Source organism: Sinocyclocheilus anshuiensis, unplaced genomic scaffold (genome assembly GCF_001515605.1).
Source record: "Sinocyclocheilus anshuiensis isolate Anshui unplaced genomic scaffold, SAMN03320099.WGS_v1.1 scaffold1341, whole genome shotgun sequence".
Lineage (NCBI taxonomy): Eukaryota > Metazoa > Chordata > Actinopteri > Cypriniformes > Cyprinidae > Sinocyclocheilus > Sinocyclocheilus anshuiensis.
The window spans coordinates 1,495,066-1,523,051 of NW_015553274.1; the positions used below are offsets into that span (position 1 = coordinate 1,495,066).

General features: G+C 38.8%; 3 protein-coding genes across 4 annotated transcripts in view; 1 reads left to right on the plus strand and 2 right to left on the minus strand.

Moving 5' to 3' along the window:
- The window catches only part of ino80 (INO80 complex ATPase subunit), a 43,119-nt gene extending 30,302 nt beyond the window's left edge, over positions 1 to 12,817 (plus strand). Inside the window, exons 28-37 of one of the 2 annotated variants that reach the window (XM_016460001.1) lie at positions 3,536 to 3,663; positions 5,710 to 5,804; positions 6,171 to 6,243; positions 7,642 to 7,800; positions 8,221 to 8,323; positions 8,432 to 8,520; positions 9,407 to 9,568; positions 9,930 to 10,089; positions 10,859 to 11,077; positions 11,161 to 12,817. In XM_016460001.1, the coding sequence (XP_016315487.1) occupies positions 3,536 to 3,663; positions 5,710 to 5,804; positions 6,171 to 6,243; positions 7,642 to 7,800; positions 8,221 to 8,323; positions 8,432 to 8,520; positions 9,407 to 9,568; positions 9,930 to 10,089; positions 10,859 to 11,077; positions 11,161 to 11,363 (1,391 nt within the window). In that variant the 3' untranslated portion in view covers positions 11,364 to 12,817. The remainder of the gene's footprint in view (positions 1 to 3,535; positions 3,664 to 5,709; positions 5,805 to 6,170; positions 6,244 to 7,641; positions 7,801 to 8,220; positions 8,324 to 8,431; positions 8,521 to 9,406; positions 9,569 to 9,929; positions 10,090 to 10,858; positions 11,078 to 11,160) is intronic. The other variant, XM_016460002.1, reaches the window with a different exon arrangement.
- On the minus strand, positions 12,702 to 15,194 carry LOC107668209 (glutathione-specific gamma-glutamylcyclotransferase 1-like). The gene is made up of 3 exons (XM_016460004.1): positions 14,526 to 15,194; positions 14,392 to 14,427; positions 12,702 to 13,543 (listed from the first exon to the last, which is right to left on the minus strand). The coding sequence occupies exons 1-3, from the start codon at positions 14,694 to 14,696 to the stop codon at positions 13,160 to 13,162; spliced, it is 591 nt and encodes a 196-aa protein (XP_016315490.1). The 5' UTR covers positions 14,697 to 15,194; the 3' UTR covers positions 12,702 to 13,159.
- A 6,269-nt stretch (positions 15,195 to 21,463) lies between these two features.
- dll4 (delta-like 4 (Drosophila)) overlaps positions 21,464 to 27,986 on the minus strand; it is an 8,002-nt gene continuing 1,479 nt past the window's right edge. The window contains exons 4-11 of the mRNA XM_016460003.1: positions 27,200 to 27,463; positions 25,476 to 25,536; positions 25,068 to 25,198; positions 24,668 to 24,837; positions 24,008 to 24,227; positions 23,172 to 23,892; positions 22,578 to 22,686; positions 21,464 to 22,324 (exon numbers count right to left, since the gene is read on the minus strand). Of these exons, the coding sequence (XP_016315489.1) occupies positions 22,319 to 22,324; positions 22,578 to 22,686; positions 23,172 to 23,892; positions 24,008 to 24,227; positions 24,668 to 24,837; positions 25,068 to 25,198; positions 25,476 to 25,536; positions 27,200 to 27,463 (1,682 nt within the window). The 3' untranslated portion in view covers positions 21,464 to 22,318. The remainder of the gene's footprint in view (positions 22,325 to 22,577; positions 22,687 to 23,171; positions 23,893 to 24,007; positions 24,228 to 24,667; positions 24,838 to 25,067; positions 25,199 to 25,475; positions 25,537 to 27,199; positions 27,464 to 27,986) is intronic.

Sequence of the window (27,986 nt, forward strand, 5' to 3'; positions counted from 1 at the left end):
CCATTAGATTAGAGCTTTATAGTGAAGAGCGTATGGGAGACTCTTCTCTCTTCATGAAACTGTCTTTCTCTCAGTCGGGAACCTGAAACCTCAGCTTTTTGCAAAAGAAACCATTACTGTTAACACTGTGGGATATGGTTGTTAAACTTGTACATGTATTTCAGCAGGCAATCTCTTGGTGAAAAATGTGATCCTTCAAGCAGTCTTTAGTGGTCTGAAAATAGTAGAGTATATAATCATTATGTACCATAGTATATAATCATTGTATAGTGTATAACCAGCTCTAGTAAATCTTTATTGAATGTGCAAGCTCAGCTGCTAGTCACTAGGGTTGCAAAGGGGTGGAAAATTTCCTGAAACTTTCCAAAAATCCCTGGAATATTACAAAAAATATCCTGGAAAGTTTCCAAAATTTCTGGAATAGTTCCGAAATTTACTGGAAATGTTCCACCTTTTTGCAACCCTACTAGTCACTGTAAAACACTAAAGCAATTTAAGTTATGTACACTACCATTAAAAAGTTTGGGGGCAGAACATTTTTTTAAGAAGTTAATACTTTCATTCCTCAAGGACACTTTAAATTGATCAAAAGTGGCAGTAAAGTGTTTGTTACAAAATAATTCTATTTTAAATTAAATGCTGTTCTTTCAAACTTCTGCTCATCAAGGAATCCTGAAACAAATGACTGTTTCCACACAAAAAAAAGCAGCACATTGCTGCTGAAAATTCTGCTTTGCCATAACAGGAGTGAATTACATTTTAAATCAGATGAATCAAACTGAAGATGGCCCATTTTAATCTCATGTTTTTTAACTATTCCAATGAAATTTTAGATGTCTGCTTTGTCTGAAACTCCTTTCAGAAAGCTGATGCATGTTGAATTTCTGCATGATTAGTAAATGAAGAATTTGTGATCTTTGTAAAGTGTCTAATAATTTTTCCAATTTCATTGCCAGATAATCTCATCAAATCACCACTTTTTAGAGCTGGATGATAATGAGAAATCAAGTGTAATTTTGTGTCATTTGCTTGTAAATGACATGATTTGCTCTCAAGCTTTCAAACAGACCTTGCCATCCTCTGTGCAAACAAATCACTTGGATGTGATCTAGTTTTCCGTCTAGTTCAGTGTATCTGTTTTGATGAATATGAGCATACAGGCTTGTTTGTTAGTCTTTTGGATTATTAAAACTTGAGAGGTAATTGGAAAGTATCTCTCAGGCCGAATATGGCCCACGGATCTGATGTTTGAGACCCCCTGCCTCAGAGCAAATGTTCATCTCGGGTAGAGTAAATTAGATCCATGTGAACATTATCTTGTCAATCATCAACTCGGTGAGATTTTGAGTGTATGGGCTAATTTGAGCCATTCTCCACCACTCATTGAAAAGGTTACACACATGGCCTTTTCAGGGTCATGGGGCTGTTGAGTCAGGGTTCAGCTATGGTTCACATTAACATGGACATGATGTGGCAACAGCAACATGGTCATGCTGGCCATGTGATTGACATGCTTTTTGTACTGTCTAAGGCTCGGCCAGCAGGCCTCAATCTCTCTCTGGGGATCTCTAGATTGCTCTGGCAGCCGGCTCATTTTGTGTGTATAATCACTTTCTGAGTGCCCATGACTAGCAGGGTCATTTAACTTCCCCCCATGAGCTGACCCTATAGGGTCAAGGGTTGCACCAGTCAACATTGGGAAGCCCGTGCTTCCTCTTTTGTAAGCACTGTTGGGGTGACAGCATTGATAGACCATTGCCACAAAATGTTCTGGTCTGTGAACATCAATCAAATGTGTTGATGTCTTACATAACTGATGTACATTTGATGACCAGCTTAAATTTTTAAAAACTGAAAATGCAACTTGATTAGAATTTATAGGATGATGTGGATTACCTCAGCAAATAATTTAGATGAAAACAAACAAACAAAACAATTACTAGAGATGCACCAACATTAAAATACTAGATATTGATTTTTTTCTTACATGTTGTAACTACCATCAGAATTCAATACTATTTTGTCTAAAAAAAAAAGTTTAAAACAACATGCATGTACATTTACGCATCACAACATTATAATGCACAGTATGAGAATTATTATTATTTTTGCTTAAAATTACATTTAACCGTATCAGGCAATTAGTAGTGTTTTTTAAAGATTAATGTTAGTTTAAATATAAAAATGTAAAAAAGAAAAAAAAAAAACTCTAATATTGTCCTGTAACCGATATGGTACCAATATGTCATGCATCACTAAAAATAATAATAATAATTAAAAAAAATGCTATCTTTCAATAAAGCATGACATTTTTCTCTTAAAGGGGTCATATGATGCGATTTCAAGTTTTCCTTTCTCTTTGGAGTGTTACAAGCTGTTCGTGAATAGATAAGGTCCCTAAAGTTGCAAAGACTAAAGTCTCAACCCCAAAGAGATATTCTTTATAAAAGTTAAGACTCGTCCACGCCCTCCTAAAACGCCTCGTTTAAACACGCCCCCACATGTCTATGTCACTGTGTAGGAAGATTTGCATAACACTGTACAAATGTTCACGCAAAGAAAGAAGGCGTAACTTTGATTCTCGCTGTAGTATTGTTACCGCAGCCGCCATGACGTGGAGACGCTGTGTGTTTAGTTGTGAAAGCAAAACTACTAAGTTTGGTCTTCCAAAAGAGGACACAACTAGAAATCAGTGGTTAAGTTGTATTTACAACACTGTTCCGGAACAGTTCCAACCAAATATTCAAATATTCAGATGTGTGCAGCGCATTTTACGGAGGACGAGGACTGTTTCCTGGGAGAGTAGCCTACAGTGCACCGGCAATTGATGTTCTGTCAAATAATGCTGACTCACAGCCTGTAAGTACGTTTTCATATTTAAAGAATTTGCCACTGATGATTCAAACGCGAGTTTTGAGCAGTGTAGAGTAGCGCTTGTTGTTTGTCGTTTCTCTGATCACAAATGCAGACATGGTTTTATGTTTACATGGCGTGATGCAACGCAACGTGTAAAAAGACAGTATAAGTCATTATAATCACAATAATGTACAGAATGTGGAAAATAATGTGTTTTTGAACCTTAAACCGCATAAACACATTTCATTACACCAAATACACAAAACAATGTTCTTTTTTATCAATGTCATATGACCCCTTTAAGTAATTTTTTTTTCCCACTTAACAGATCTTTTCACTTTTATGCTCAGTTGTTCATGATATCATAAAACAAACATATTGAAAGAACTTTACAATAGATCTGTAACTAATTTTGCTGCTAAGAGTGGGATTTCTGTCATCGGTAAGTGAGGAGCAGGAAATGGAAAACCCGGAGCGGAGCTAGAGTGGAGTGATTATGGAACGCTTTGAGCAGGGAGGGGAAATTGCTGTCACTCCACAAGCTTATTCATTATATTGCTTTGATTTATCTAATCAGCTCCATTCCGACAGTGTGGGATACAGTTTTGATCTTGTGAGTTGACTCATTATTTACCATTTCTCAGTGTTTTGAACTGTTTTTCTCCTCTTTGTTCTTCAGACAAAGAGTCTCTGATCACAGACAGCGGGAAGCTTCACACTCTAGACCTGCTGCTGACTCGACTGAAGTCTCAGGGCCACCGAGTTCTCATCTACTCTCAGATGACCCGCATGATAGACCTTTTAGAGGTGAGTGCTTCCAGGAACTTCTCACAGTCAGTGACTGACAGCTCTGTGGCCTGTGAATATTATGTAGCTACTTTGTGTCATTGTGACACGTTTTTTCCTTTAACCTTCAACCGTTCCTTCATGTCCACAGAAATCTGTCTGTACTGAAGCGATGGTAGATATCTGAGATCTCAGATATCTGTTTTTGTTTACCTGTTCGTTGTACTTTGAGTGTTAATCCCACAAAAGGAGAGCTGGCTAAATTTGATCAAGCATTGTGAAAGGAATGCTTGCTGTTAAATAGCCTCATATTGTTAAAGCTGGACAAAAGCTGAGAGAAGAGAACTGGAGGAAACAATCACTTTTTCCAGAGGCACATAGTTGTTTGCCACATGTTCAGCAGCAAGCCAAACATGGAGCTAAAAGTAGAAGCCTCCAATAACATTGTCAACATAGTCCTACACAGCAGCGCTCATAGTCTACTCTAGAAACACCTTCTTAGAGTCAATACGAATTCCTTCTGATTCATTTTGGCTTGAGCGTTTTTCATGGCAGTCTCTTTAAAGTCTGATTACGTAGATTCGACTTCCTTTATTTGTGAAGTAGTTGGTCTATAGAAAATGTTAAGCATGGAAAAACATTGCATCAAACTTTGGGTTTGATTGGCCATTAGTTTTGGCATAGACATGTATATCTACACCTTATATTTTTACTTTTAAGTCAACATTAAAATCTTGATTGATCCTATTTTCTTTTTGGATACACATTCCTGGTCTTATTGTGAACGATTCATCAGTGCACGCAATTCAAAAGAAAAAAATGTTTGGCTTTACATTCTTTCATCAAAATGTAATAACTCACCCCGCCTCTGAAATGACTTTCCTTTTCAGCTGGCATCACATATTTGTCTTATTTTTCAACCCCTCTAGTTTGTGATGGATAATATATTATTCACAATGTCCTGCTCTTTGAATAGAAATATGTTACAATATATATAACCATTCTAGTTTCATAATGTGTGTAATAAACTTTTCAAACAAGGGAGCCCTTCCTAAAATATAAAGGAAGCTATATATTTTCATTTATAAACAACTATATACTATAACTAATTTTATTCAAAACAAGTTGCAAAGTATATGTATCCAAAATTAAATAATTGCCACTGAAATTAAATATAATAATATAATCCAGAAAATATTTATCTTTATTTTGTTTTTCTGTTAAAATGTTTAAATCATTCAAATGTTTTAAAAACATTAAACAATGTTTAATTAATTTCTATCTTAAGTTAATATGTTAACTTTGACAGAAATGCATTTCCCCCTAAGTTTTCTGCGGACACCCTAGAGCCCCTCGTAGGTCCCTGGAACCCCGTTTGAAAACCCCTGCTCTGAATCAGTGTATTCTCTGTGCAGAAGCCGAAGATTGTCAAGTCTTGTCTCCTTTGTTATTGTGTCTCTCCAAGCAGATCCCTTGAGTGTTTTGGTCAAGTTTTTTTTTATTATGTGTTCATTAGCTTAACTCCCACTTGAGGTCTGTTCAAGCATTTTCCGGGCTTTATTCCTAAGTCTCAGGCTAAATCATGCTATGTTGGAGTTATAACCTGGAGTAATATTCTCAGCAGTGTAATGCAGTTTAAGATGGTCCCATTTGTTCCTTACAGCTGCAGAGAAGCTTGGGATTTGTGATCCAATGTTACTTCAGGCTGGAACAGAGTCCTAATCAAAGACATTTAATGTCAGAGAGTGCTAATGCTCACTTCATACGGTCCAGATGTGCTTTTGGGAGGCCATCCAGTGGAGTCGTAGACCCAATGGAGTCGAGACTTCACTCTGGGTGGCGTAGGAGAGTGGGAGGTCATCTGAGAAAAGTCTCTGAGAAGAGTCTGCAATGCTAATGGAGATCTGTGGTGGCGTGTTCAGGGGGACATTATTAAAAAACCAGCCCTGCAGATTTTATGAGAGGATTAAAGTGAAATAGACACACCAGTTTCACGTTCATCGTTGACTTGTTTGCCTGCATGATTTTCCATTTTCTTACTTGAAATGTTTCTCAACTGTCCTGCAGGAGTACATGGTGTACCGCAAGCATACTTACATGAGACTGGATGGTTCATCCAAGATTTCGGAGCGGCGGGACATGGTGGCTGACTTCCAGAGCCGGTGAGTTTTTAGCTAGTTTTCAGCGGCCTGACTGCAAGGATTGAAAAGGAGACGCACACGTCCGTAAGTGCCCATATCTTCTTAAACCTAATTGGGGCTTGTTTTTCCAAAATGTCACCAAGCGTAAATTCCAGGGTTTTGCCCTCTCTTCTCTTTCCCCACCCTTCCTCACGGGGTCTGGTTTGCATTAGCTCAGCTCTCTGTGGGTGCCGTGGGCTCTGGTTTTTATTTTCTAGCAGAGTGTGCTGTATATTGAAACGTCTCTCTGTGTAAATCCTGGGCAGTTGGGCAGGCCCCTTAAAGAGCACGATCTGCCCCCGCTTTATTTGCTTTCTCTCACTGTTCTGGTCTCCCCTCCCTTTGCAGGACGGATATTTTTGTCTTCCTCCTCAGTACCAGAGCTGGAGGCCTGGGGATCAACCTGACAGCTGCAGACACGGTGAGGCCGTAGCCCATCAGCACATCATGATTACCAGATCGCCTTCCCCCCACCAGAGGCCATGAGAACGGCCTCTAATATTGTATGAACTCAAGACAATTAACAGTCATGTAATAATAGCTGCTGAACTCGTTGGCCTTAACATGAACACTTTGAAGCTTCAACCAAATGGTCAGCATGTATCATGACCAACCACAGTTTGTTTTGTTTAGGGGCGGGTGAATCTGAAATGATGGATACCGCAATAATAGAAAGGTATTAAATAAATAAACAAATTACGGGGCAGCAGTCTCTGTAAGAGTTTACACAGAAACCTCGAAAAATTTGACATTTCAAAAGTTCAGTTTGTGTAGACAAAGAATAGAATCAGAATTAATTATAAAAAAATAAGAACTGATTATTTGACAACTCAGAAAACAGTGAAACTCTGCAAAGTGCTCAGCGAAATGTACAGTTCATCTTGAGGATATCTAGTTTACTTGCTTGCTACTACGTGCATGTTACATATATCTCTGATATATCTGCAAAATATATGTGTGTAAAATTAAATAACCGGCTTTTATGTTGTCACTTTACTGAAATTAAAGAATATTATTTTATATTATCTGGAAAATATTTACTTTACATTTTACTGTTTAAAACCATGTATAAAATATTAGTAAAAGTAATAAAATATTTTTGAAAATCATTGCATTAAACATAATTAATTTATTAAATTAACATGTTAACTTTGACAGCCATAATGGAATTAATGAAGAAAATGCTTTTTAACAAAGTTTTTATTTTATTTAATTTTTTTACTGAATGAACACCATCAAACTAAAGCTCTTTGATAGAACATAAAGGACTGTTTTCACATGTTGGATTGTTAAATGTTGAGAAGAACATTTAAATTAATATATAAAATATTTTAATATTTGGTTAAATTTGGAATTCTCTTGTCAACTAAATTGTCATTTTCATCAGCTAAAATTAGATGCCATTTTAGTCTGTGTAAAATGAATAAGACATGACAAAATATTGGATAATTTAATAAACATACAACTGTAAAAATAATAATAATAATAATACTCTGCTCACTGTATCAGCCCGCTACCTTGTTAACATGTCTTTTTGAAGCAGACTAAATAAAAAAACAACTTCTGTGCTCTTACTCCCAGATTGAGTCAGCCAGTCATATAAGAGCTTGCCAGATTACAGAAAATACTTTTCAATTTTGTGTACAATAATGCATCAGATGGTCAGTGAATTGACTATGGAGGTGTTCAGTCTGAGACATAAACATTATTTGAAACCAGTGTGCAAGAACTAAAAATGCCATCTGTGGAATAGCCATGAATGAGTTCATAAGAGGAGATCATTTCATGTGACTAAGGTAGCCATTTCCTCTTTTTCCAGGTTATCTTCTACGACAGTGACTGGAACCCCACAGTTGACCAGCAAGCTATGGATCGAGCCCACAGACTAGGACAAACCAAGCAGGTCACTGTCTATCGGCTTATTTGCAAAGGGACAATTGAGGAACGCATCCTACAGAGAGCCAAAGAAAAGAGTGAGGTTAGTACACAGCATCGAGTCCCTTCCTTGGGCCAGAAGGTTACACAAAATAAAATGTAGCACTTAATTCAGCTAATACTGCAATGGTTAGACAAATTACCCCTTTTTCCCTCATAGCTTACATCATCAGTTACAAAAACTATATTTATCTAAATGTCAAATCTCAGAAGAGTCTTTGCAGTGACAAGGGGTTAAAGGAATATTTAGCCCATGGTTTTAACTGCAGTTACAACTAATTATACTGTAATTGCATATATGCTCTAAACATTCACATGTAGTCCGGGATGTCTGTATCAACACATCATTATCATCAGTATATGTTTCCAAGAGTCAAATTTTCTCCTCTTTCTGCTCTTACTGATTTGATTTATTTATTCTCTGTCTCAATAATCACTTTCTGCTGTGGGATCTGCACTTCAGATTCAGAGGATGGTAATATCAGGAGGAAATTTTAAACCTGACACCCTGAAACCCAAAGAGGTGGTCAGCTTGCTGCTGGATGATGAGGAGCTGGAGAAAAAATGTGAGTTACCACTCCGTTTATGATAATAAATGCATATGTATAATCTAAGTTAGTAAATGAATTAATTGCTTGGCTCTGATTGGATGGTTTGGTTGTGTTTCCGGGCAGTGCGTTTACGGCAGGAAGAGAAACGGCAGCTGGAGGAGAGCAGTAAGGTGAAAGAGCGGAAGAGGAAGAGGGAGAAGTATGCAGAAAGGGTAAGTTCCCCTCATAGAGGTATAAAGTGATGAAGAATCTACTTCTTGTGCAGTGGTGTTCAACAAAAGTAATATATATTTTTCAAAAAACAAAAATAAATAAATATATATATATATATATATATATATATAATCAATAAATGTCCTTGTGGTAAAGAATATAGTTGTGCACTAGATCAGTGTTGTTATTGTTATAACTGAAAAACTTAAACATTAGAACTTAGCAACTAACTGAAGTAAGTTGAAAGACAAATTAAAGCTAAATCAAACTTAAAAAAAACTACTAAAAGTGACAGAAGGACAAATCAAAATTACTGAAACTTAAATTAACCACTTAACACAAAATATCAAATTAAACCTTATTCGAAATGTAAATAATATAATAGTATGTAAATTATACAAAAATAGCACTGCTTTATATTCATTAAGGGTGTCCGCGGGTCCTTAACAAGTCTTAAATAACGTTTTCCTAATTTAAGGCATTAAAAAGTCTTAAAATGTCTTAAATTCGGATTCGATGGGTCTTAATTATTTTTGGTCTCATTACCGCTAAAATATCTTCAGTCTGACGGACCTAATGACTTTACAATCATTGGACAGACCGAAGATTTTTTCTTCCCGCGTTAAGTTAGTGCGTCATCAGAGAGAACTGCAGTAAGTTAGCAGAATACAAGCTCGCGCTGAGACTCACTCTGTTTGTAGTCTGCAGAAACCCTGTCATTACCACAAGGATCTTTTTTTTTACTGTAAAGATTTTCTATAAGGTTCCTGATGTAGAAATCCATATACAAATTATAAGAAATTATTTTGTAGGTGATCATCAAGAAAATGCCCTAATTGCCATTGTTTATCTGTCCTCTTTCCCTGCATCCCACTTATTTTAAAGAAGAGAAAGGAGGATGACCCAGACACTAAGAGGAAGAAAGAAGGAGTGAATGTAGTCATCCCTTTTGTCCCATCTGCAGACAACTCCAATCTGTCGGCAGATGGAGAAGACTCGTTCATCAGTGTGGACATGGACTCTGCCATGCCCAGCCCCTTCAGTGAGGTAAGAGTGTATGAGACTCTACTCGTATGCACTTCCTGTACAGGATTGAACTATGTGATCCTGATAATGTTTTATTGAATTGCAGAGGTCATGATGACAGGAAGAATTATAGTACAGTGCTGGTCCTGTAATGACATTTCTTTAGCTGATGAGTCCACAAAACAATAATATGAGAACTTTCCCAAAGAACAGATGATTTCTAGAGATACTATGCCATTGTCAACACACATTCTCTCATTTACTTGCCATATTGATCTCACGCCGCTCTTCCTCCTCCTCGTCCATCTTCTGGTCCTGGTCTTTCCTTCGTGGTGCTGTCCCTCTGTCCCCGTCTCACCCCCAGAACTATGTGTCTCTGCAGATCTCGCTGAGCAGTGAGCTCCAGCCCAGCTCCATTCCTGCAGACGAAAGCAGCAGCGACATGCTGGTAATTGTGGACGAACCCGTGTCTTCCGCTCCACAGACCCGTGCCACCAACTCTCCCGCTTCCATCTCCGGCTCTGTGTCTGACACGATGAATGGTGGGTGCCCTTGTTTTAACTCTTGTTAGTTTTTAATTACATTCAGACTTGTGTAGCCCACAGAAAGCTTTGCTGTATTTCATACATTAAGACTTTTTTTTCAGCCTAAACACCTACATTTGCTACAACTTCTTGCTTCTCTGGTCTTATACATGTGTTCATTGGGGATTATTGCTTTACTGTTCAAATCCCTGAATACAGTTTAACAGGGTCACATTTAGCACAGATCTGGCTGCCTTCCTGTCGAGTGATGAGCAGTGCTAATAAGCAGTGTTGCAGTCTAGGCCATAAAGCTGAGAGTGCAGAGGTTTGTGGGATTGAGCTTGCCTGTGAAACGCGAGCAGAACTGTGGCTATGAAGGAGACATGGTGTGTGAGTCTGGGCCGCAGTGGCTCAGACAGCCTCGGCATGCAACCTCACAATAAACTGATGATTAGAGGAAAAATGGCAAACTCCGACAATTTAGAAGAAACATATTGATTGATAATCTGTTAAATAGTCGTGAAATCATATTTTGAGGGTACACTACCAAGTTTGGGGTTGGTAATTTTATTGTGGTTTTTGAAAGAAGTCTTTTATGCTCACCAAGGCTACATTTATTTGATAAAAAATACAGTACAAACAGTATTATTGTGAAATATTTTTACAATTTAAAAGAACTGTTTTCCATTTTAATATATTAAAACGTAATTTGGCCCTGTGATGGAAAAGCTGAATTTTCAGAAGCCATGGATCGTAACCCATTTCATTATACATGACTCTCTCTCAGGTGTCTCCTCCCAAGATATATCCAGTCCAGGCAGGGGAAGGTCCAGTCGAAGTCGAGGACGACCCAAAGGCTCTGGAGGAGCCGGGAAGTCTTCTATGAGAAAGGGAAGAGGACGGAAGTCCACCGCAGGCAGTGCTGCAGCCATGGCGGGGGCGATGGCAGGGGCGGCAGCCGCATCCGCAGCTGCGTATGCCGCATACGGCTACAGTGTGTCCAAAGGTAACAGATTCGACTTTGACTAAAAGAACTCCTGGTGAAAAGGTCTATAACAGTTCATCTATTGTTAATCAACCCCCTTCCAGGTATTCCAGCAGCTGGCTCCTTACAACCGGCTCTTATTCGGTCTTCAACCACACCTGCCTTTGTTCCAGCTGGCACCTCCTCCCCCCAGGCTAAAGGAAGCGCTGTGGCCACCAGCTCACAGATTTTAGCACACGGCAGTTCACAAAGCCAACACAACGCCACTAAGAGAGCCAAAGGACCCAGCAACCACAGTGGGTGGTAGCAGCTTGTGAATGTTCGCTTTTTGATTGTAGCATGGCCAGTACATTTTCAGTCCAAGGTTGATGATTCTCACGCTTACGATGTTGAGCCTTGCTTACACGGCAAGCCCTACTGTCACTGGGAAACCCGACCTGATGCACACCCCAATTTAGCATCCATTTTGGGTGCTGGTGAGCAGTATGGGAGGTTGCACAGTTCCCTAAAAGCCTAAACAAAGTCACTTTCCATTGAGAATTTCATCTTCTGAATATGAAATTTAACTAATTGTTCCTTATGTACAGAAAATAGCCATTGTAAAGGTTGACAAAAGAGTTAGTTATTCCAGTGCCAGCTCTATTTTTTGGTTTTCTGATGACCAAGTAAGCAAAGAGCAGCAGGGCCAAATGAAGATGAAGATTTTTCTTCATCTTCTGGCGCTGATCATGAGATGCTCGGCATCATTATGAGCAGAGATGAGTTGAAATGGGAACGGGGAAGGAATGTTGGTTGTTGAACACCCTCTTGAACCAAGTCTTTACCTTGAACACATAGGAACAGATAAGACTGCTTTTGTAAGATTGCGCTTATTTTTGTAGGACAGACTCGTTGACATTTGTTCAGTTTAAATACCGAATGGCCTTCTTTCTGTTTATTTGCTAAAAATTCAAAGATTTTGGCTTAAATGCTAATATATATTTTCTCTTGGGAAGAATAAAAGAAATCAATGTTTTTTGTAGTAAATGCAATGGAAAAATGTCTGAAGTGAGTGCTGCTCGAAAAACGTCACAGCTCAGATTGTGACTTAAAATATTTGGATGTGAAATGTATCATAGCTTAAGTTAAAACCTGGTAATTTATGATGATCTGTGCTCGTTGTAAATTGTATCAAAGCTGTTTTATTTTTAAATAACATGATGAAAAGTCCATAATTTTGTTGCATCTGTGACCTATGGCTGTGGTTTTAAGGAAGGCCATTTATGGGTTTATTTTGTCTTTAAAAGTGATGATAAATGTTCTATGTATGTAAATACTTCAGGGGTATCGTCCCTTTCAAAGTTCTCCATTTCCCCCAATTGCTTGTCTATTTTTATAGGTCAGTGTAAATACCCGGAGAAAAACCCAAATGGTCCTTTTACTAACTTGGAGAAAAACTAAATAAACATTCAGTGATTTTAAATTTTCACTGTGGGATCATTTCTTTCTGCTGAATCTTTCAAAACCCTGTCTGATTTTAAAATGCAAGTCTACTCCAGTTAAATCTTTTGACCTTCGCCATTTTGTTCTCAAGTTCAAATGTCTTTCTTACATATTCAACATGGATACCAACTTCATTTCACACCAAACACACTTGACAATCAGGTCACAGGTTCTCTTTTAGGTTTTAATGTGCAAAAGGAAAACAATCATAATGACTTAACAGTATTCTGCTTCAGTGCAAATTAAAATGGAAGTGTATTGAGGTTTCATGCCCATATAATAAAAAAAAAGTGAACAGCTTCAAAACTGGACAAACTTTGGCAATACACAAACATGGTGTACTACAGCACCATATACTTGGGTCAAGAGCACAAGACAACTGAGAACTGACAGTACGCATGATATCATGTTCCCTTAATACATCACACTGTTCCCTTAATACAGTACCTTTACTGTAGTACAGTAAGTATTAATAGCTTGGTATAGGGAGAATGAAATATTTCAATAGTCACTAAATCACAAACACACCTAAAGGACGGCAACATGAACTTTATGTTAGGACCTTAATGGTGTTTGGACTAAATGTTGACCTATTTAATGTTTTATAGAAGATACAGGTGTCTAGCCTGCTAACAATATGGGTCTAATGGTGGCGAGAACAGCTGCCTCGATGGAGAACAGGTGAGGGTCGTCCACATCAGGGCAGCTGACTCTCATGAACTCCGCCAGGCGAATCAGGTACTCCATGTTGTGGCCCGACTTCCCCCTGCACACGGCGATCTGAGTGGCAATTTCCTCTGTGCTGGCAGGCCCCAGGTAAATAGGGTTGTCAGGCGTGGCGATGTAAACCAGAGCCTGGACAGGTGACTGGTTTGCGCCCTGCGGGAAGAACTCTACGACCTGGGTCAGGTAGCCGCCTCTTACCGCCTCCCTCACATTCAGGTACTTGAGAGACTCCTCGACCTGAGAGCCAGTCACTTCGAAGGCAACACCCCAGGTGCACGCCTGTGTATGAAAACACAAGGTTAGTCACATCTAGTGAGGAGAATGCGTATTTAAAGGGATTGTGCAAATTACAATTTGTATTTTTGGGTGAACTATCTCGTTGTTCTAAACCCTAATGACTTTCTTCCAGCAGAAATGAAATGTCAGGCAGAATGACAGCCTCAGTCACAATTTACTTCCATTGCATCTATTTGTTTCTATACAATGGAAGTGAATGGAGACTGACGCTATCATTTAAATTTAACATCTTTCCCCCCGGTTTCACAGACAAGGCTTAAAGCCTAGTCCCAGACTAAAATGCATTGTCTGGGCTGTTTTAACTGAAAGGAAATTTCACTAACATCTCAAAATATGTCAGTGCCATTGTTTTGTCTCAATATGCACATGAGTAATGTTATTTTCTAAGGCACGTTTATAAAAGATACTTAAATGTCCTAATTGAACTATGGCCTAATCCTGGCTTAGTCTAAACCCTGATTGTGAAACCAGGCCTTAGTGTTTAGCACAGGGCTGGGCAACTTCAGTCCTGGAGGGCCACTGTCCTGCAGAGTTTAGCTCCAACCCTAATCAAACACACCTGCCTGTAGCTTTCTAGTGATCTTGAAGACATTGATTAGCTTGTTCAGGTGTGTTTGATTAGGGTTGGAGCTAAACTCTGCAGGACAGTGGCCCTCCAGGACCGAAGTTGCCCAACACAGGTTTTTCGGAAATCATTCAGTCAGTTATACAGGTTTGGAACAACGCAAGTTCGAGTAAACGGAAAAAAACTCAATACGCCAATAAAATTTGATTTTTCTCTGTTGTCCATTCATAGCGTTGTTCCAATGAAAAGGGGAAGCTCCACTTACGTCATCCTCCTCGATGAGCGTCACCACTCTGCCGGGCTGTCATGGAAACACGCAAGGGTCAATGAGGAACTTTCCAGGTATTTAGTTAAACGTTTTTTAGAAAACTAAAAATTTGTGTAAATAAAGAAACTCACCACTTCATCATCTCCACGATGAAAATTATCACCGTGCCAGAAGCGTCTCTTGTACCCCTTAATATAACCGATCTTGCTCCTCTTGTACTTGAAGTCTGGTTTCCAAACCAACGAGCCATAGCCGAAGATCCACAGGCTGGATTTTCCAGCGATGATGTCTTGAGGTTTCATCTTTACAGGATGGTAGGATGATAGAAAGGGTAGTAGCGTACGCTTTGATGTAACAGCTGCTTTTTGATAAATTAATGGGCCCACAGGCTAACTGGCTAGCGTTAGCTTCCTTCTATCAAGTAGGAGAGGTATCGGTTGGCTCACGGCTATACCGCGGACGGTATCAGAGCCCAACTGCTTGGCAGTTGTGATGGTGAAGTCCCGCAAATCGCTTTTCTTTGCCTGGTGCATGCCGATGCCGTGCAGTTACCGCATTATTGCCTTAAAACTCCATTTTGGCCTCTTCGGCTCTTTCAACTAGAATAAAACACAAAAGATGTTGCTAGCTCACCGGCCAGCCCGCTGTTTAACGTTACCAACAAACCTCTACCCAGCCAAACAAACGACACTTCAAAGTCAGAAGAAATAGCCTTTTAACCAGCCTTTCAACCGTTGCTTTCGAGCACCCTAGGCTGCTGGGCTCCTGCCCTTTTCCTCCTCAGCGGATGATGAAATGTAGGGTGCTTTGAGGTAGACTATATGCGACGGTATCTATGGGCGTATCTGGCATTGCTCAAAATCCTGTCCAATCGCAGCCTAGATAGGGCGGGTCGTTTTATCTTCTATCCAATCAAATCATCTCGCCGTGACACTATAAGCGCATACCTGTCTGATTGGCTCACGAACCAGGAAAAAACGCGAGAGGTTGTTTAATTTCATAGGCGAGCCAGACGTCAGTCACAGAATACTCTCACGCTCATTCGTCAGAAAATCTGTCGCTTAAAGTCTGTTCGGCTGATGCAACTTGAAACAAGCGTTTCAAGCGGCGATACGGGCACAGTACGTACTGTTAGTATTGCATCAGGCCTTCTAAGAATGTTATTTGACACAGAAAACACTGCCGAATGCACATACAAGGTACCAGATTTGACTTCTTATGAAGTCTTCATTGGAAGATATAATAATTCATATAATATGACATAATATATGAGAAAATAATATAACATTCATCCATTTATCTATCACAGGGATGCTGGAGTGCAACTCAGCATCTCGGAGCCATATAATAATAATAATATAATAATAATAATATATAATATAACATAATATAATATAAAACATAATATAACAATATAATATAACATAATAAAGAAATCAAGATGCTATTACAAAGCATGTCCACGAATTCCATATTTATTTTAAATGCAGTAGTTGTCAAATATTAAATGCATTTTCCTTGTCACCAGAAAATGTAACATCCTTCAGACATCCCCATTCAGTTTTATCCTATCATGACTGCTGAGACAGATTAGTTTCTTCCTAAAGATCTTTTAAGCTATGGCATCGGCTTGTATTTTAGATCTCCTTTGTCTGTAATCTCTATCTATGATAGTGTGACACATTTCTGACCTTTCAGTACAGAAACATCTTCACAATTTTTCATACATTTCTAATCTTTCTACAAACCTGACATCCAGTGCCACATTCTTGGCAGGTTCAACCACAAGTGTTCATCTCTATTCTGACTACATTTCTTGTTACATATTATGATAAAGTTAAGGTCATCAGTACCTTAAGTTCAGAAAGTACTCTGTGTGCATGTTGTTTGTCCTTAGAATTGCGTCATGTTCTTAGCAAAACAAATATTTATGTACTAACCTGTTTTCTGTCTGGAAGATTCGGCGTCTTATTAAATTAATGTTTTTGTGTATTATATATATATATGGCCAGTCTGAGAATAACAACATGACAGCATCATCAAACTATTAAGAAATACAGGCAGGGCAGACTTGTGATCTCAGTAGTGTCACAGTTCTTTTGTCATCCCTGCTTGGGATTTACGTCTTGGGTTGACAAGTTTTATCAGGCCAGATTCTAAGCCATTAGTCTACTGGTGACTCATTTAATATTCACTCTGTGACTGCAGATGTAGCATCTTTCTCATTTCAACAGAAAGGATGGGCTATATTTTATTATTACCCCATGTTATTTCCTTTTTGCACGATTGTTTGTAATATTTTCCAGGTAAATGAATCACTGAATTTCAAAACAATTAGATCGGAGGAAATATTTTATTTACTTATAAAAAGTTCAAATTAGTCCAATTTCGGTTGATAAACAAAGCACCCATCTGTCCCTGGCCACCCCTGGACATTTCCTTGTGGTATAGCTTAGGCTCTTCTTTGGTTAAAATAGGATTATCTATAAATAGAGGTATTAGCTGGCATCATAAGATACAAGCACATGTAAGCTCCTTAAGTCTACATGATGAACAAGCCTTTCTCTGCCTATAGCTCAGGCAGACGGGGGAGCTCCAGTGACCAGACCTTTCACGGGACAGCCTGTTTACTTTCTCCAGCGCGGACACCCCCGCTGACCTAATATGAATGACAAATGCAGAATGGAAAGAGGGTCGTGTGAATTGCATGCGTTGTACTTGCTGTTTCTTTTTAGCCGCTTCTAACAAATTTCTAAATCCATATTTTTTTGGGCTGTTGCTCAAAAGAATTTATTAGCATAATTGATTGAATGTTTATCTTAATCGACATAATTCTATATAATTAATGTCATTTTACAAAGCTCATTATTTAAAAAATGTATAACAGATATTCATGCTAGTTACATTGGCTCATATAAGTTTGACGTTATGTTGATGGCCAGTTGACAGTGTTGGGAAGGTTACTTTGGAAATGTAATAGGTTACAGATTACAAGTTATTCCCTATTTAAAATGTAATAAGTAGTGTAACTTTTTCAATTACTTTATTAAAGTAATGTAACTGATTACATTACTTTTCTAAATTTCTGATGTGTTCAACTGTTGGTCAGTTTCAAACATTTAAACCAGGCAGGGTTAACCTTACAGTAGTGCCCAACACCACAACCCCAATTCCAGAAAAGTTGGGAAGTTTTGCAAAATGCAATAAAATCAAGAATCTGTGATTTTGTTAATTCTCTTTAACCTTTATTTAATTTGGAAAAGATGTCTTTCATGGGAAGTCCATGGTTATTCGATCAAGACAATGGCAGGTCTCATTCTGCATGTACTACAACAGCGTGGTTTCGTAGACACAGAATGAATGTGCTAGACAGGCCAGCCTGCAGTCCAGATCTGTCTCCATATTGAACATGTGTGACCAGTCATGAAAAGGAGAATCAGACAACGAAGATCACAGACTGCTGAGCATCTGAAGTCTTGTATTTTGCTTCCAAAACTTTTTAGTATCCTCAATTCCCAAACAATGAAACACTGTAATTAAAAGGAAAGTTGATGTGACACCGTGGTAAACATGCCTCTGTCCCAACTTTTTTGGAGTGTGTTGCAGCCAATCAAAATTTGTTTATATTTACAAAATAAAATTTGGCCAGTGAAAACATTGGATTTTTTTCTTTGTATTTTAGTCAATTAAATAAAGGTGAAAGAGAATGAACAAATAACATATTCTTGATTTTATGGCATTTCACAAAACTACAGGTTAAAATACAGGTTTAAAATCATAACAAGAAATAGTTTAATAGCTATGATACTGTTTTTGAAATTGAATCTTTGCATAGCTATGACAGGAAACACTGGAATCTAACAATGCCTTGGAAAAAAGTTAATCTTAAAAAATAATGCATATACATGAACCCAAATAGAAAAAAAAAACGGTTATCGAATAAGCCTATTTTCTGTACTAAACTCGTGAGATATTGGTGTCTCATATTTTAGAGCAGTCACTGCAATTTATGAAAGAAATAAATTAAGTGTGTGTGTGTGTGAAAAAAAAATCAGATGTAACCCTCTTTGTAATCATTAACATTTTCATAAGTAACTAATTTAATTACACATTTTTCTCAGAAACTGTAACTGATTACGATTACATTTATTTTGTAATTAAATTACGTAATTCCATTACATGTAACTAGTTACTCCCAAACACTGCCAGTTGAACTGGTTTCTAGTCAGAAACATACCACTGTCAAAAAACAAAACCAGAAAAAAACACGCACACACACATGTATGTCCTGTAGAGAATGGGCCTGCCATAGGGCGGAGTCCAAGAAATCTACACCCAAAATAAACAGACCCAGAAAATCTAAGAGAAAATACATTCCCATGCCCTGTGCACCCATATAGTGCACTTAAACATTCTTCCTGCCATTCATGATAAAATGCAGGGAACGTTTCGGACATGTTGATGTATTTCATAAATGTTTTTTTTAATTGGTTCACTGATAGATGAGAATGTTTGATAATTATATATTTATTGTGATCATCACTTTTTAATGCAATTTTTAATATTTTTTTATTATTATTATTAATAATAGTTATCTTGAAGGGTTAGTTCAGCCAAAAATGGAAAAATGTAATTTACTCAACCTTATGTCCTTTATAACTGTATTACTTTATTTTGTGGAGCACAATTTAAGATATTTTGAAAAAAATAAAATAAAAATTATATATATATATATATATATATATGAAAGTGAATTGGGTCCAAAACAAGACTGAATCCCTTTGACTTTCGTTGTATGGATGAACACAGAAGAATATCTTCTTTTATGTTCCTCAGAAGAAAAAGTCAGACAGGCTTAAAATGACATGAAGGAGAGCAAATAATGACAGAATTGCCATGTTTTGGTGAACTATCCCATTAATAGATGTAAGTCTGTACATACCTTTTTTTTGTTACATGGTTAAACATTTTAATATTTCACCAAATTCATCCTATAAAAGTGAACTTCAAGAACAGTGTGATAAGCAACAGACAACAGAAGGTTTATTTTGTTAGTTTAAAAAAAAAGAAAACTTAGACCATGCATGGGCATTTTAGTGACATCTAGTGTTAGTGGAGGAAAATTGCAGACGGAGGGCCTCTGGGTTTACTGGATTTCTGACTCATGATGGCTGTTTTGGACATCATGTGTTTTAAATTGTACATTTTAGTATTGCATTTGAACGCTGTTTTAGGAAGGCATTAATTTGCAATTTCAGGTTAGGAAAAAGTTCATTTGTGTTTACCCGTTTTATTCTTTTGAATGCACATGGCCGACTGTGTCAAAATCGAATCAATGTTTAGCATCCTTCTATCAAGGATGTTTTCACATTCCACAGCCCAGATTTCAAAATACTCTTGAAATGAAATCAATAGTCTTGATTTGATACCCCCACCCTTTTTGTTTATGTGCTCGTTTCCTGAAACTTTGGGGGTCCGTACAAATACAGAGAACGGAGAAAGAAGGAGATGCGTGAGAAAAGCGTTTGGCCAGTGCCGGCATGTTCTGCATTTTTTAATCAGACAGGAAGCAGGAAATGATGTCACTGGGTCACAAACAGGATGCAGTGATTATAACACAATGAGAATGCCTGGCCATGCGATTTAGACCCAGAGGCCAGAGAGCAGCGCGCACACACACATACACACTTGCAGTTGCAGTGGGAGGGGTTCGGGTAACAGGTTGCATTGCGAAAGCTTTAGCACAAGACTAATTGCTGTGATAAGTGTTTAACACTCCGGCTTCTGACGGAAATTCTCTCGGACCCTTTCCCAAGTGTGTTTATTCTTCCTAAGTGTCCTTTTGACCCAAGCACAGACGCAAAGACAATGATGCTTATGACATGGATGAACAGGATGTGTGTGTGGAGTGTGTTTGTGTGGCATAGATTTGTTGTAGGTTGTTGATTATGTTGCTGTTTGGAATGGAAAGAAGCCCGAGCTTGACCTCCTGGAAAACCATTTCTGGTTTAGTACTTGGATAAACTAAAAAAATGCATCTCCTGCATGGCCCTCTGGTGCCTTGCATGGGGTCTCATAACGTTGACTTTGGCCAGGGTGATGAATTATTTTGGAAGAAGTGATGGGAAGTATGAATGTCGGAGCTGAACATCAAATGAAAGTCCAAACTGCCTTATTTTTTATGATATATATCAACTACTTAAATTGCAGCTCAAGCCTTAGCTGACCTTTGCACCCTTTAGGTGATCCTGACAGCCTGTTCTGCTCTGGCAGGCTGATAAGGTCTTTCTTTAATGGAATTATTTTTTTTATTCTGAACCTTGCTTTTTCCTATTTGTTCCATGTTTGGAGTACATAATGCCATTGAAACCCATGTGTGGGCGCTAAGGCCACGTGCACAGCTTCAGTTGATTCTTTTGTTGGGGTTTCAAGATGTCTCCTTTAGCCCCGAAGGCGAGGCTGAGGCCCTCAGAGCTGGAACTCGTTTGCGTCTGTAGATAAGTGTGTGTGTTTTCTTTATGGGTGTTCTGCTGAGCAGCGCCATGATGAGCCTGGTGAGAGGGGCGGCATATGCCGCTGTTTTTATGGAAGGGCAAGGTTGCACCCTGGGGCATCTGTTTCGGTTTTTCTGAGGAGGGGCCGCTCCTCTATCGTTTGCACTCTTCGCCTGTCTTTGTTTCAAAATTTCCAGCTCAAGGGGCCTGTATCCAAGGTAACGGATTTAAATTTCAAGCCAATTTACAACTGGGGAAGGGGAAGGTGGAAGGAGGGGAGTGGGGGGGTTTGTGAGTTTTTTTTTTTTTCTTTTTTCTCCAGGATCGAGAGAAAATTGTTCATGGACATGTAAAAACATGCATGTGTGTGTCTCTATATATATATATATATATATAATAAACAAATGTGAAATTCTCTCAGTAAGAACAAAAAATAGCTTGAATGAATTAACTTTTTTTTATTCTTCAGATGTTTGGTTTCTTATAAATATGCATTATATACAAAATAATAGTATAAAACATATAAAGAGCAGTGTGTCATTATTAAATTAACTCTGGAAATAATCACTTTAAAAAAAAATTACATTATTGGTTCTGTATTCTCAAAACTAATTATAGGCAGTCAGTGGTGAGCAGTCGCTTTGTTTTTCTCTTTCTGTCCATTTCTTGTCTTGTACTCATGGGCTGTGTTGCATAAAAGAAGTCAATTGAACTTCCTCTTGGATCTTGCTGGCACAGTTCTGCGTATTACGGTTCTAAAAGTTATTTTTCTTTTCTTCTTTTTTTCCCCATGTTGATTAAATTCTCACAAAACAATCCAAGAAGACCCTGGGCACAAACATAGCGCTCTATTTAATTATTTGAAGGCTTTTTTGTGAATTTTCAGCTGCTTACAATCTTATTGTAAAGAGGAGAGCAAAAAGTCTTCTTAAATGATTGATGTTAGAAGTTTTTTTTCTTCTCAGACATTCATAGCGCTCATCGTTGATTTGTTTGGGTAAGCTCTGATTGGTGCTCCCCTCCTCGTTCTTGCATAGCTGGCAATGCTGGTTGAAGGTTTGGAAGTCCCTGGCACCTTTTATTGATTACTTGGCGGATGACATGTCCATGATTACCGCAAAAGGATCTTTTTTTTTTTTCTCGAAGAAGTCCCTTTTCCTTTCAGCCCTCGGGGGGAAAAACATACCGTAGCAGAATAGTTCAGAAATCATCCAGGACTGTTTTGTACACAAACACTTCTTCAACATAAAACTAAACTATTGCATTCGATGAGCAGGGCTCTGCTCTCTCCAGTTTCTCAAGTTTCTCAGTGCAGCAGTGGACGTCAACATAAATCTCCAGTCTCTTAAGTATTTTTGTAAACAATCCAGAAAGTGATTCTGCTTTGATTGTGTTTTTGTCTCCTCTCTTCATAGACATCAGCCTGTAATTTATACCTGTGGAAAGAGTAAAAACAGAACAGAGGCTTCGATTATGCTTTGGAACTGATGCATCACTCTCAATATGCACAGAAGAATTCAATTTTAAATATGATTTAAGGACTATTTAAGTGGCAGATATCACTTTTCTCACTATTAACAAGCCTCTGTTCAGTAGGCACATTGACAGAATGATAAAATGGTGAACATGGCCAGCAGATCCCTGCTTGAAACATGCAGACATATTAAGAAATTAAATGATCCTCCTTACCTCAGTTGCTATGACACATTCACTCCTCTCCTCTGCTATTACAAACACAGACTGGTACACGGAGTCCCTTGGGGAACATATCGTTGATATCCTACACTCTGGCTTTTCCCTGCACACACAAATCATGCTTCATGTTAACACAAAGTAAAAGCACATGGGGCAGCTATTTATTGTGCTGAGATGGGGGTGAAAGCGTTCAGCTCATTTTTTCACTTTATAGCGTTTTGTTCTTTTGCTTTGTTTACAGAGGCTGATGTAAGAAAATCCCTTTAAGAGGAAAAAGTGCTTTTGTTGTGCGGTCCAAATCAATAAAAATCTTTTAACGGGGTAAAAAGGCTTCTTGCTGTCAATGCCTTTGGGTCTGTGTGTAAAATCCGCATTTAAGTGTGTAAATGTGTGTTGCGGTTGCGGATATCGAGGTTTAACTTCTTTTAGCCAATATTGATGTTCGTATTACGGTCATCAAGCCAACTCTGTGCAAAGGTTAATATACTGGGCAGCACTCTAATGGAGCATGACCTCAGCATAATAAAGCAAATACAATTCATCCAAACACCTCTATTTATCAAAGTGATGTAAAATCCATTTCTTTACCTGTACATTCTACTCAATTGTATTTTCTCTTCTAAACACGTTTCGTATTTATGACTTTTGTCCTCTTGGGATACGATGTCCTTGAACTCTTTCGATGAATTGTAGTCCAAGTGGCAGTTCTTGTGTATGTAATTTGATTTATCAGGTGTGCAGTCCACCTCCAGGCTGACCTGCTTATTAGTGTTCTTCAACTGGGAGGTGGGGATCAAGTTGTCTCTTTGCGATTCCGACATGTTGTTCATTGCTTCGCCTCGAGTCCTTTCTCCGGATGTCTGCCTGTGAATGTGGCGCAGGGCAATGACCACCATGCAAAGCAGAACCACAAGAGCCACCAAACCCACGGCCAGAGAAACCGCAGCCCACTGGAAGCGGTCTTGAGTTTCTTCTTTGGTCACAGGAGCAGTGACTGAGTAGTATTCGCAGTGGGGTCCAGTGAAGCCGCTGGGGCAGAAGCAGGCGGGCGGGTTCCCTGGGATACCCACACAGGAGCCGCCATTGAGACAGGGTCTGGACGAACAGGCGTTGGAAGGCCGGTCGCAATTGCGTCCTTCATATCCTGGGGAGCAGGAGCAGACGTAGTCGTTGATGCGGTCGTAGCACATGCCGCCGTTAGCACAGGGGTTATTTGCGCAGTCGTTGATGTTGATCTCGCAGCGCTGGCCAGTGAAGCCCGCTCGACAGCTGCACATGCGAACACCCCCCAGGACCACACACAAGCCATCTGTGGATCAGTGGCACAGGTGTCAGGAACTAATTTTACATAGATATGCATGCATACACGCATCCGGATCTCTGCATCCACAAAATTTCTGAATTTAAAAGTTAGAGGCTCGTACCATTGGCACACGGCAGAGTCGTGCATTTGTCCACTCTTCTCTCGCAGTTCAGACCCGTGTAGCCTCTGGGACAGTCACATGCGTAACTGCGCCCGTTGTCTTTCTCGTGGCATCTGCCACCGTGAAAGCATGGGGAGTCTGCGCAGGTGAGCAGACTGTGTTCACAGTGAGTTCCCTCAAAGCCAGGCAGACAGGTGCAGATGTAACCTTTGTCAAGATCCTATAGGGTGAGAAAGGAAGCAGATGTTTCATAGAACTATTTATGGAGCCATTTGCATTGTTTTATGTTTGTACAGTAATTCAAGATGTTAAGAAAGAGGCTTTTCAAAGGATGCTTGGATCCATTAATAAGGTCATAACATGGCCATTGATTAAGCCTGAAGTTTTTCCAAGACACTATTAATGAATATTCTGACATGATAAAATGGCATTCAATATCAAAGATTATCTGTCATATTTTAGTGATTTTATTAAGTCTATTGTGAAGAGGATTCATTCGTTTGTGCTTATTCCAGTCCAAATTCACATTACAGTACAAAAATACTAAACTCATTAAATGCATGTGGTTTTAATCAAATTCATTAACTCAGATTAATCAGAATCTCTCAGTGGCTATTAAAACATGAAGGTTTGGGGCTTTTCAATTAAATAATGACTCACCGAGCAAAGTCCTCCGTTCTTGCATGGGCTGCTGTCACATTCTCGCACCTCAAGCTCGCAATTGACCCCCGTGTAACCAAGCCGACAGGTGCAGGTGTAACTGCCCTGACCTGTATTCATACATGTGGCTCCGTTCACACATGGCTTGTGATGTGTGCAAAAGTTCAAATCTGTTTTGAATGAAATAATAAAAAAATATCAGTACTAGAAATGGTCATATTTTCCAGCATCAGTGTGAATCACCTTAAGTTTTTCCATGTTTCAGTCACAGATCTACTTGTTCAATCTTAAACTAGCAATGAGCTAAAGTGCTGTAAGCTCTATTATTACCATGACACCGAGGTCAATGAAGAGTGAGAAATTCAGTCAGCTACTGTAACTGTTTAAGGTTTAGTCTTACCTTGGTCACAGAACAGTCCACCCCAGCCCTCTTTACAGTTGCATTGCCATGGTTGCTGACAGGTGCCGTGTTTACAGGCTGGATATTTCCTACACTCTGTGCAAAGTTTACCCTGCCATCCTTCTCTGCACCTGCAATACACAAATATGCCAAAGAACACTTTAAATATGGTTGTTTTTAACACCCTACTAAACTAGATATTCACATAGGTCATTGTTCCATCATACTGTAGCTGCCAAAATGTATTTAATGAAAAAAGCTGAATAACAATGTTACATTTTAAGCCTTATCCTGTATGTGGATCAGAAAATTACAACAGAGCAAATACTTTATAGACGTATGCATGTATGCAAAGACAAAGATTAAGATGAATATTCCACACTTCATACACAGGCCATGTATACTTACACACACTCTCCAGGTTTGGAGCAATTGCCATTCGCCTCACTGCACCCCTCCAGACAGATCGCTGCATTAAAAGTAAAAGCTCTTGTTAGTAAAGGATCATGGGTTTACAGTAGTTTAGATATAAGGTAATGTATATCATTTTCCCCGTGTTAAATAATTTCTCCTCTACCAGCTTATGCATCGATTAAAAAGTAAGCATTTCAGAGATTGATTTTTTAAAATAGTGTACAAAACATTGCTTTGTTTGTTTGAACACCTTATTTGGTCTGAAATAACAATTTGGGCTTACCCAGGTTTGGGCAGAACTACCTGTAATATAGTTCTGAGCTTTAAATGAATAAGCGTGACTGACTCATTCTTTGCATTTAAGCTTTGTTGTAGCTGAACGAAAAACAGACATGGCAGAAACTGGACTAGACATCTATTTCGAGATTTGAGTCCATTTTACAATAGGAGCATCCATAATTGCATTGTAGCTTTAACTTATCTGCTGCTCTTGTAAAAAACTGAAGTTTAGTACTTGTTCATTATCAGCATAGTGCATGGCAATTATCCAATTAAACCTCTTTCACTGCAAGCACGGTTCACTGTACAGAACCTGTCTGGCGAGGTCACTTGCGCTTTGGATGCGGGTAATTTACTGTTGCCTGTGTTGAGCTGTCTCTGACATTGATTTTGAGCGGGTACACGACCTGCACTGAACTGCTGGTTAGACCACAGCAGATGCTCTATCCCAGTAACTGACAGCTGCCCCTATTGTTGTTTGTAGTCTGTGCGAACCATATTTGCAGCTGCTACGCTGGAGCGCAACAATGGGGACTACAATTTCGTGGCGCGTGGCGGATAATAATGGCGCGATTAACCCGGCGTGTGCTTGCCATGACGCTCGTGTAGGATTAAATTACCAAACAAGCACGCTTAAGAGTATACACAAACTGTGTCAGCGCCCTGATCAACACCGTGAATTCTCAGAGAAACTACAGCAGTACAAAGAAAAAGCCGAAAGCAAAACACACAAGACTCAAATGAATACAGTCATACGGTCGGCAAACATACGCGTTCCATTAAACCCATAACCATCTCGGCACACTGTTCGTATTTACTCCTGCTCGTCACGATTGACGACCAATGGAAGTCAAAACCCAATCTTTAAGATCTCGAAGGCACTTTTATCCTTTACTTATATCGAAATAGAAGATTTTCGTTTCAAAATCGTGTTTCAGTGACCCAAAAAACAAACAAACCTTGATTTAGAAGCTAGAAGGCGCGAACAGTATCGCCTACCATCATCCGACGGAACATTGACAAAACATTTACATGTTAACTATTACATATTAAATATTACAAATTTGATCTCTTTTTAACACTAAATGTTATTTATCAGTTAATTATAGATTTGCATATCACAAATTGCCTGTATTACAAAAAGTATATATAATTTTTTTTGTATAACCGATTTAAAAGTGAGTTTAATTGTGCTAGAGGTGACAAAACACATCTCTGGTTGTTCCATTTCTAAAATCTCCTATACAAATTCCTTTTAAAAGGTTGATCCCCGATGGCATAACTTAAGGTTTGCTGGCAGCACTGTTAACATCACTCAGACATGCTCTGTTTTGTTCCATTGTAAATTAGTGGGACGAGCAAGACACAGCGCTCACACCTAAGCAAAGCCTCACTCTTCAAGACTAGAGTCCAGTAGATTGTGCTCTCTGATTGCTTACGTTCTTCGCAGTACTCCCCCTTCCAGCCAGGGAGACAGGATAACTGCCCATCTGGGTTGCAGGTGTAGTGGCCAAAACGGTCGTCCCTGGGTGTGCATTTTTTGGAACAACTGTCACCGTAGTAATTTTCACTGCAGATGAACCGGTACGAATACCTTAGCTCCGTCTGCTTTCCACTTTGAACATCCTGAGACCATTCAGCCCCTACTTCCAACTTTCTTTGGATGGCAAAAAAGCTTATCTGCAAGTCGGGGTTGTATGTGTCTAGAAAAAAAGGAGAAAATTGTGATTAGGCCATTGCTGATTTATTATTTGATTTCTTGCTTTTTTTTCACAGGTTAAAAAGCTTCAATCAAATAAGTAGGTTAGAGTGTGGCATGATATTTTTAATTTTTCGTTTTTGAAAGTGTCTTAAAAAGAAAAAATGCAGACCAACTGTAAGTTCTGCGAAGCTGACACATTTGGAGTAAAACTTATGTTTAAATTTCCTCTTCCTTTGAGTTAAGCAAAATATTCCCATGGTATTATCCCATTCTAAAGGGTGGGACAGACAAAGGTGTAAAATACAGGAAAATGCAGTCGGATTGTTTTGGCAAGCGCTGTGTATTCTCACCAAAGCCCACTGCGCTTTCCCACGCCAAAAATAAACCAAAGGAAGTTCAATTGTGTTTGAGCATGAGAATGCAAAGGTGTTTGAAGCAATAGGAAAATGTTCTACAAATTTGTAAATATTAAATGAAACGTTGTCTTAGGATTTGGATGCAACATGCCAAGGTTTAATAAAATG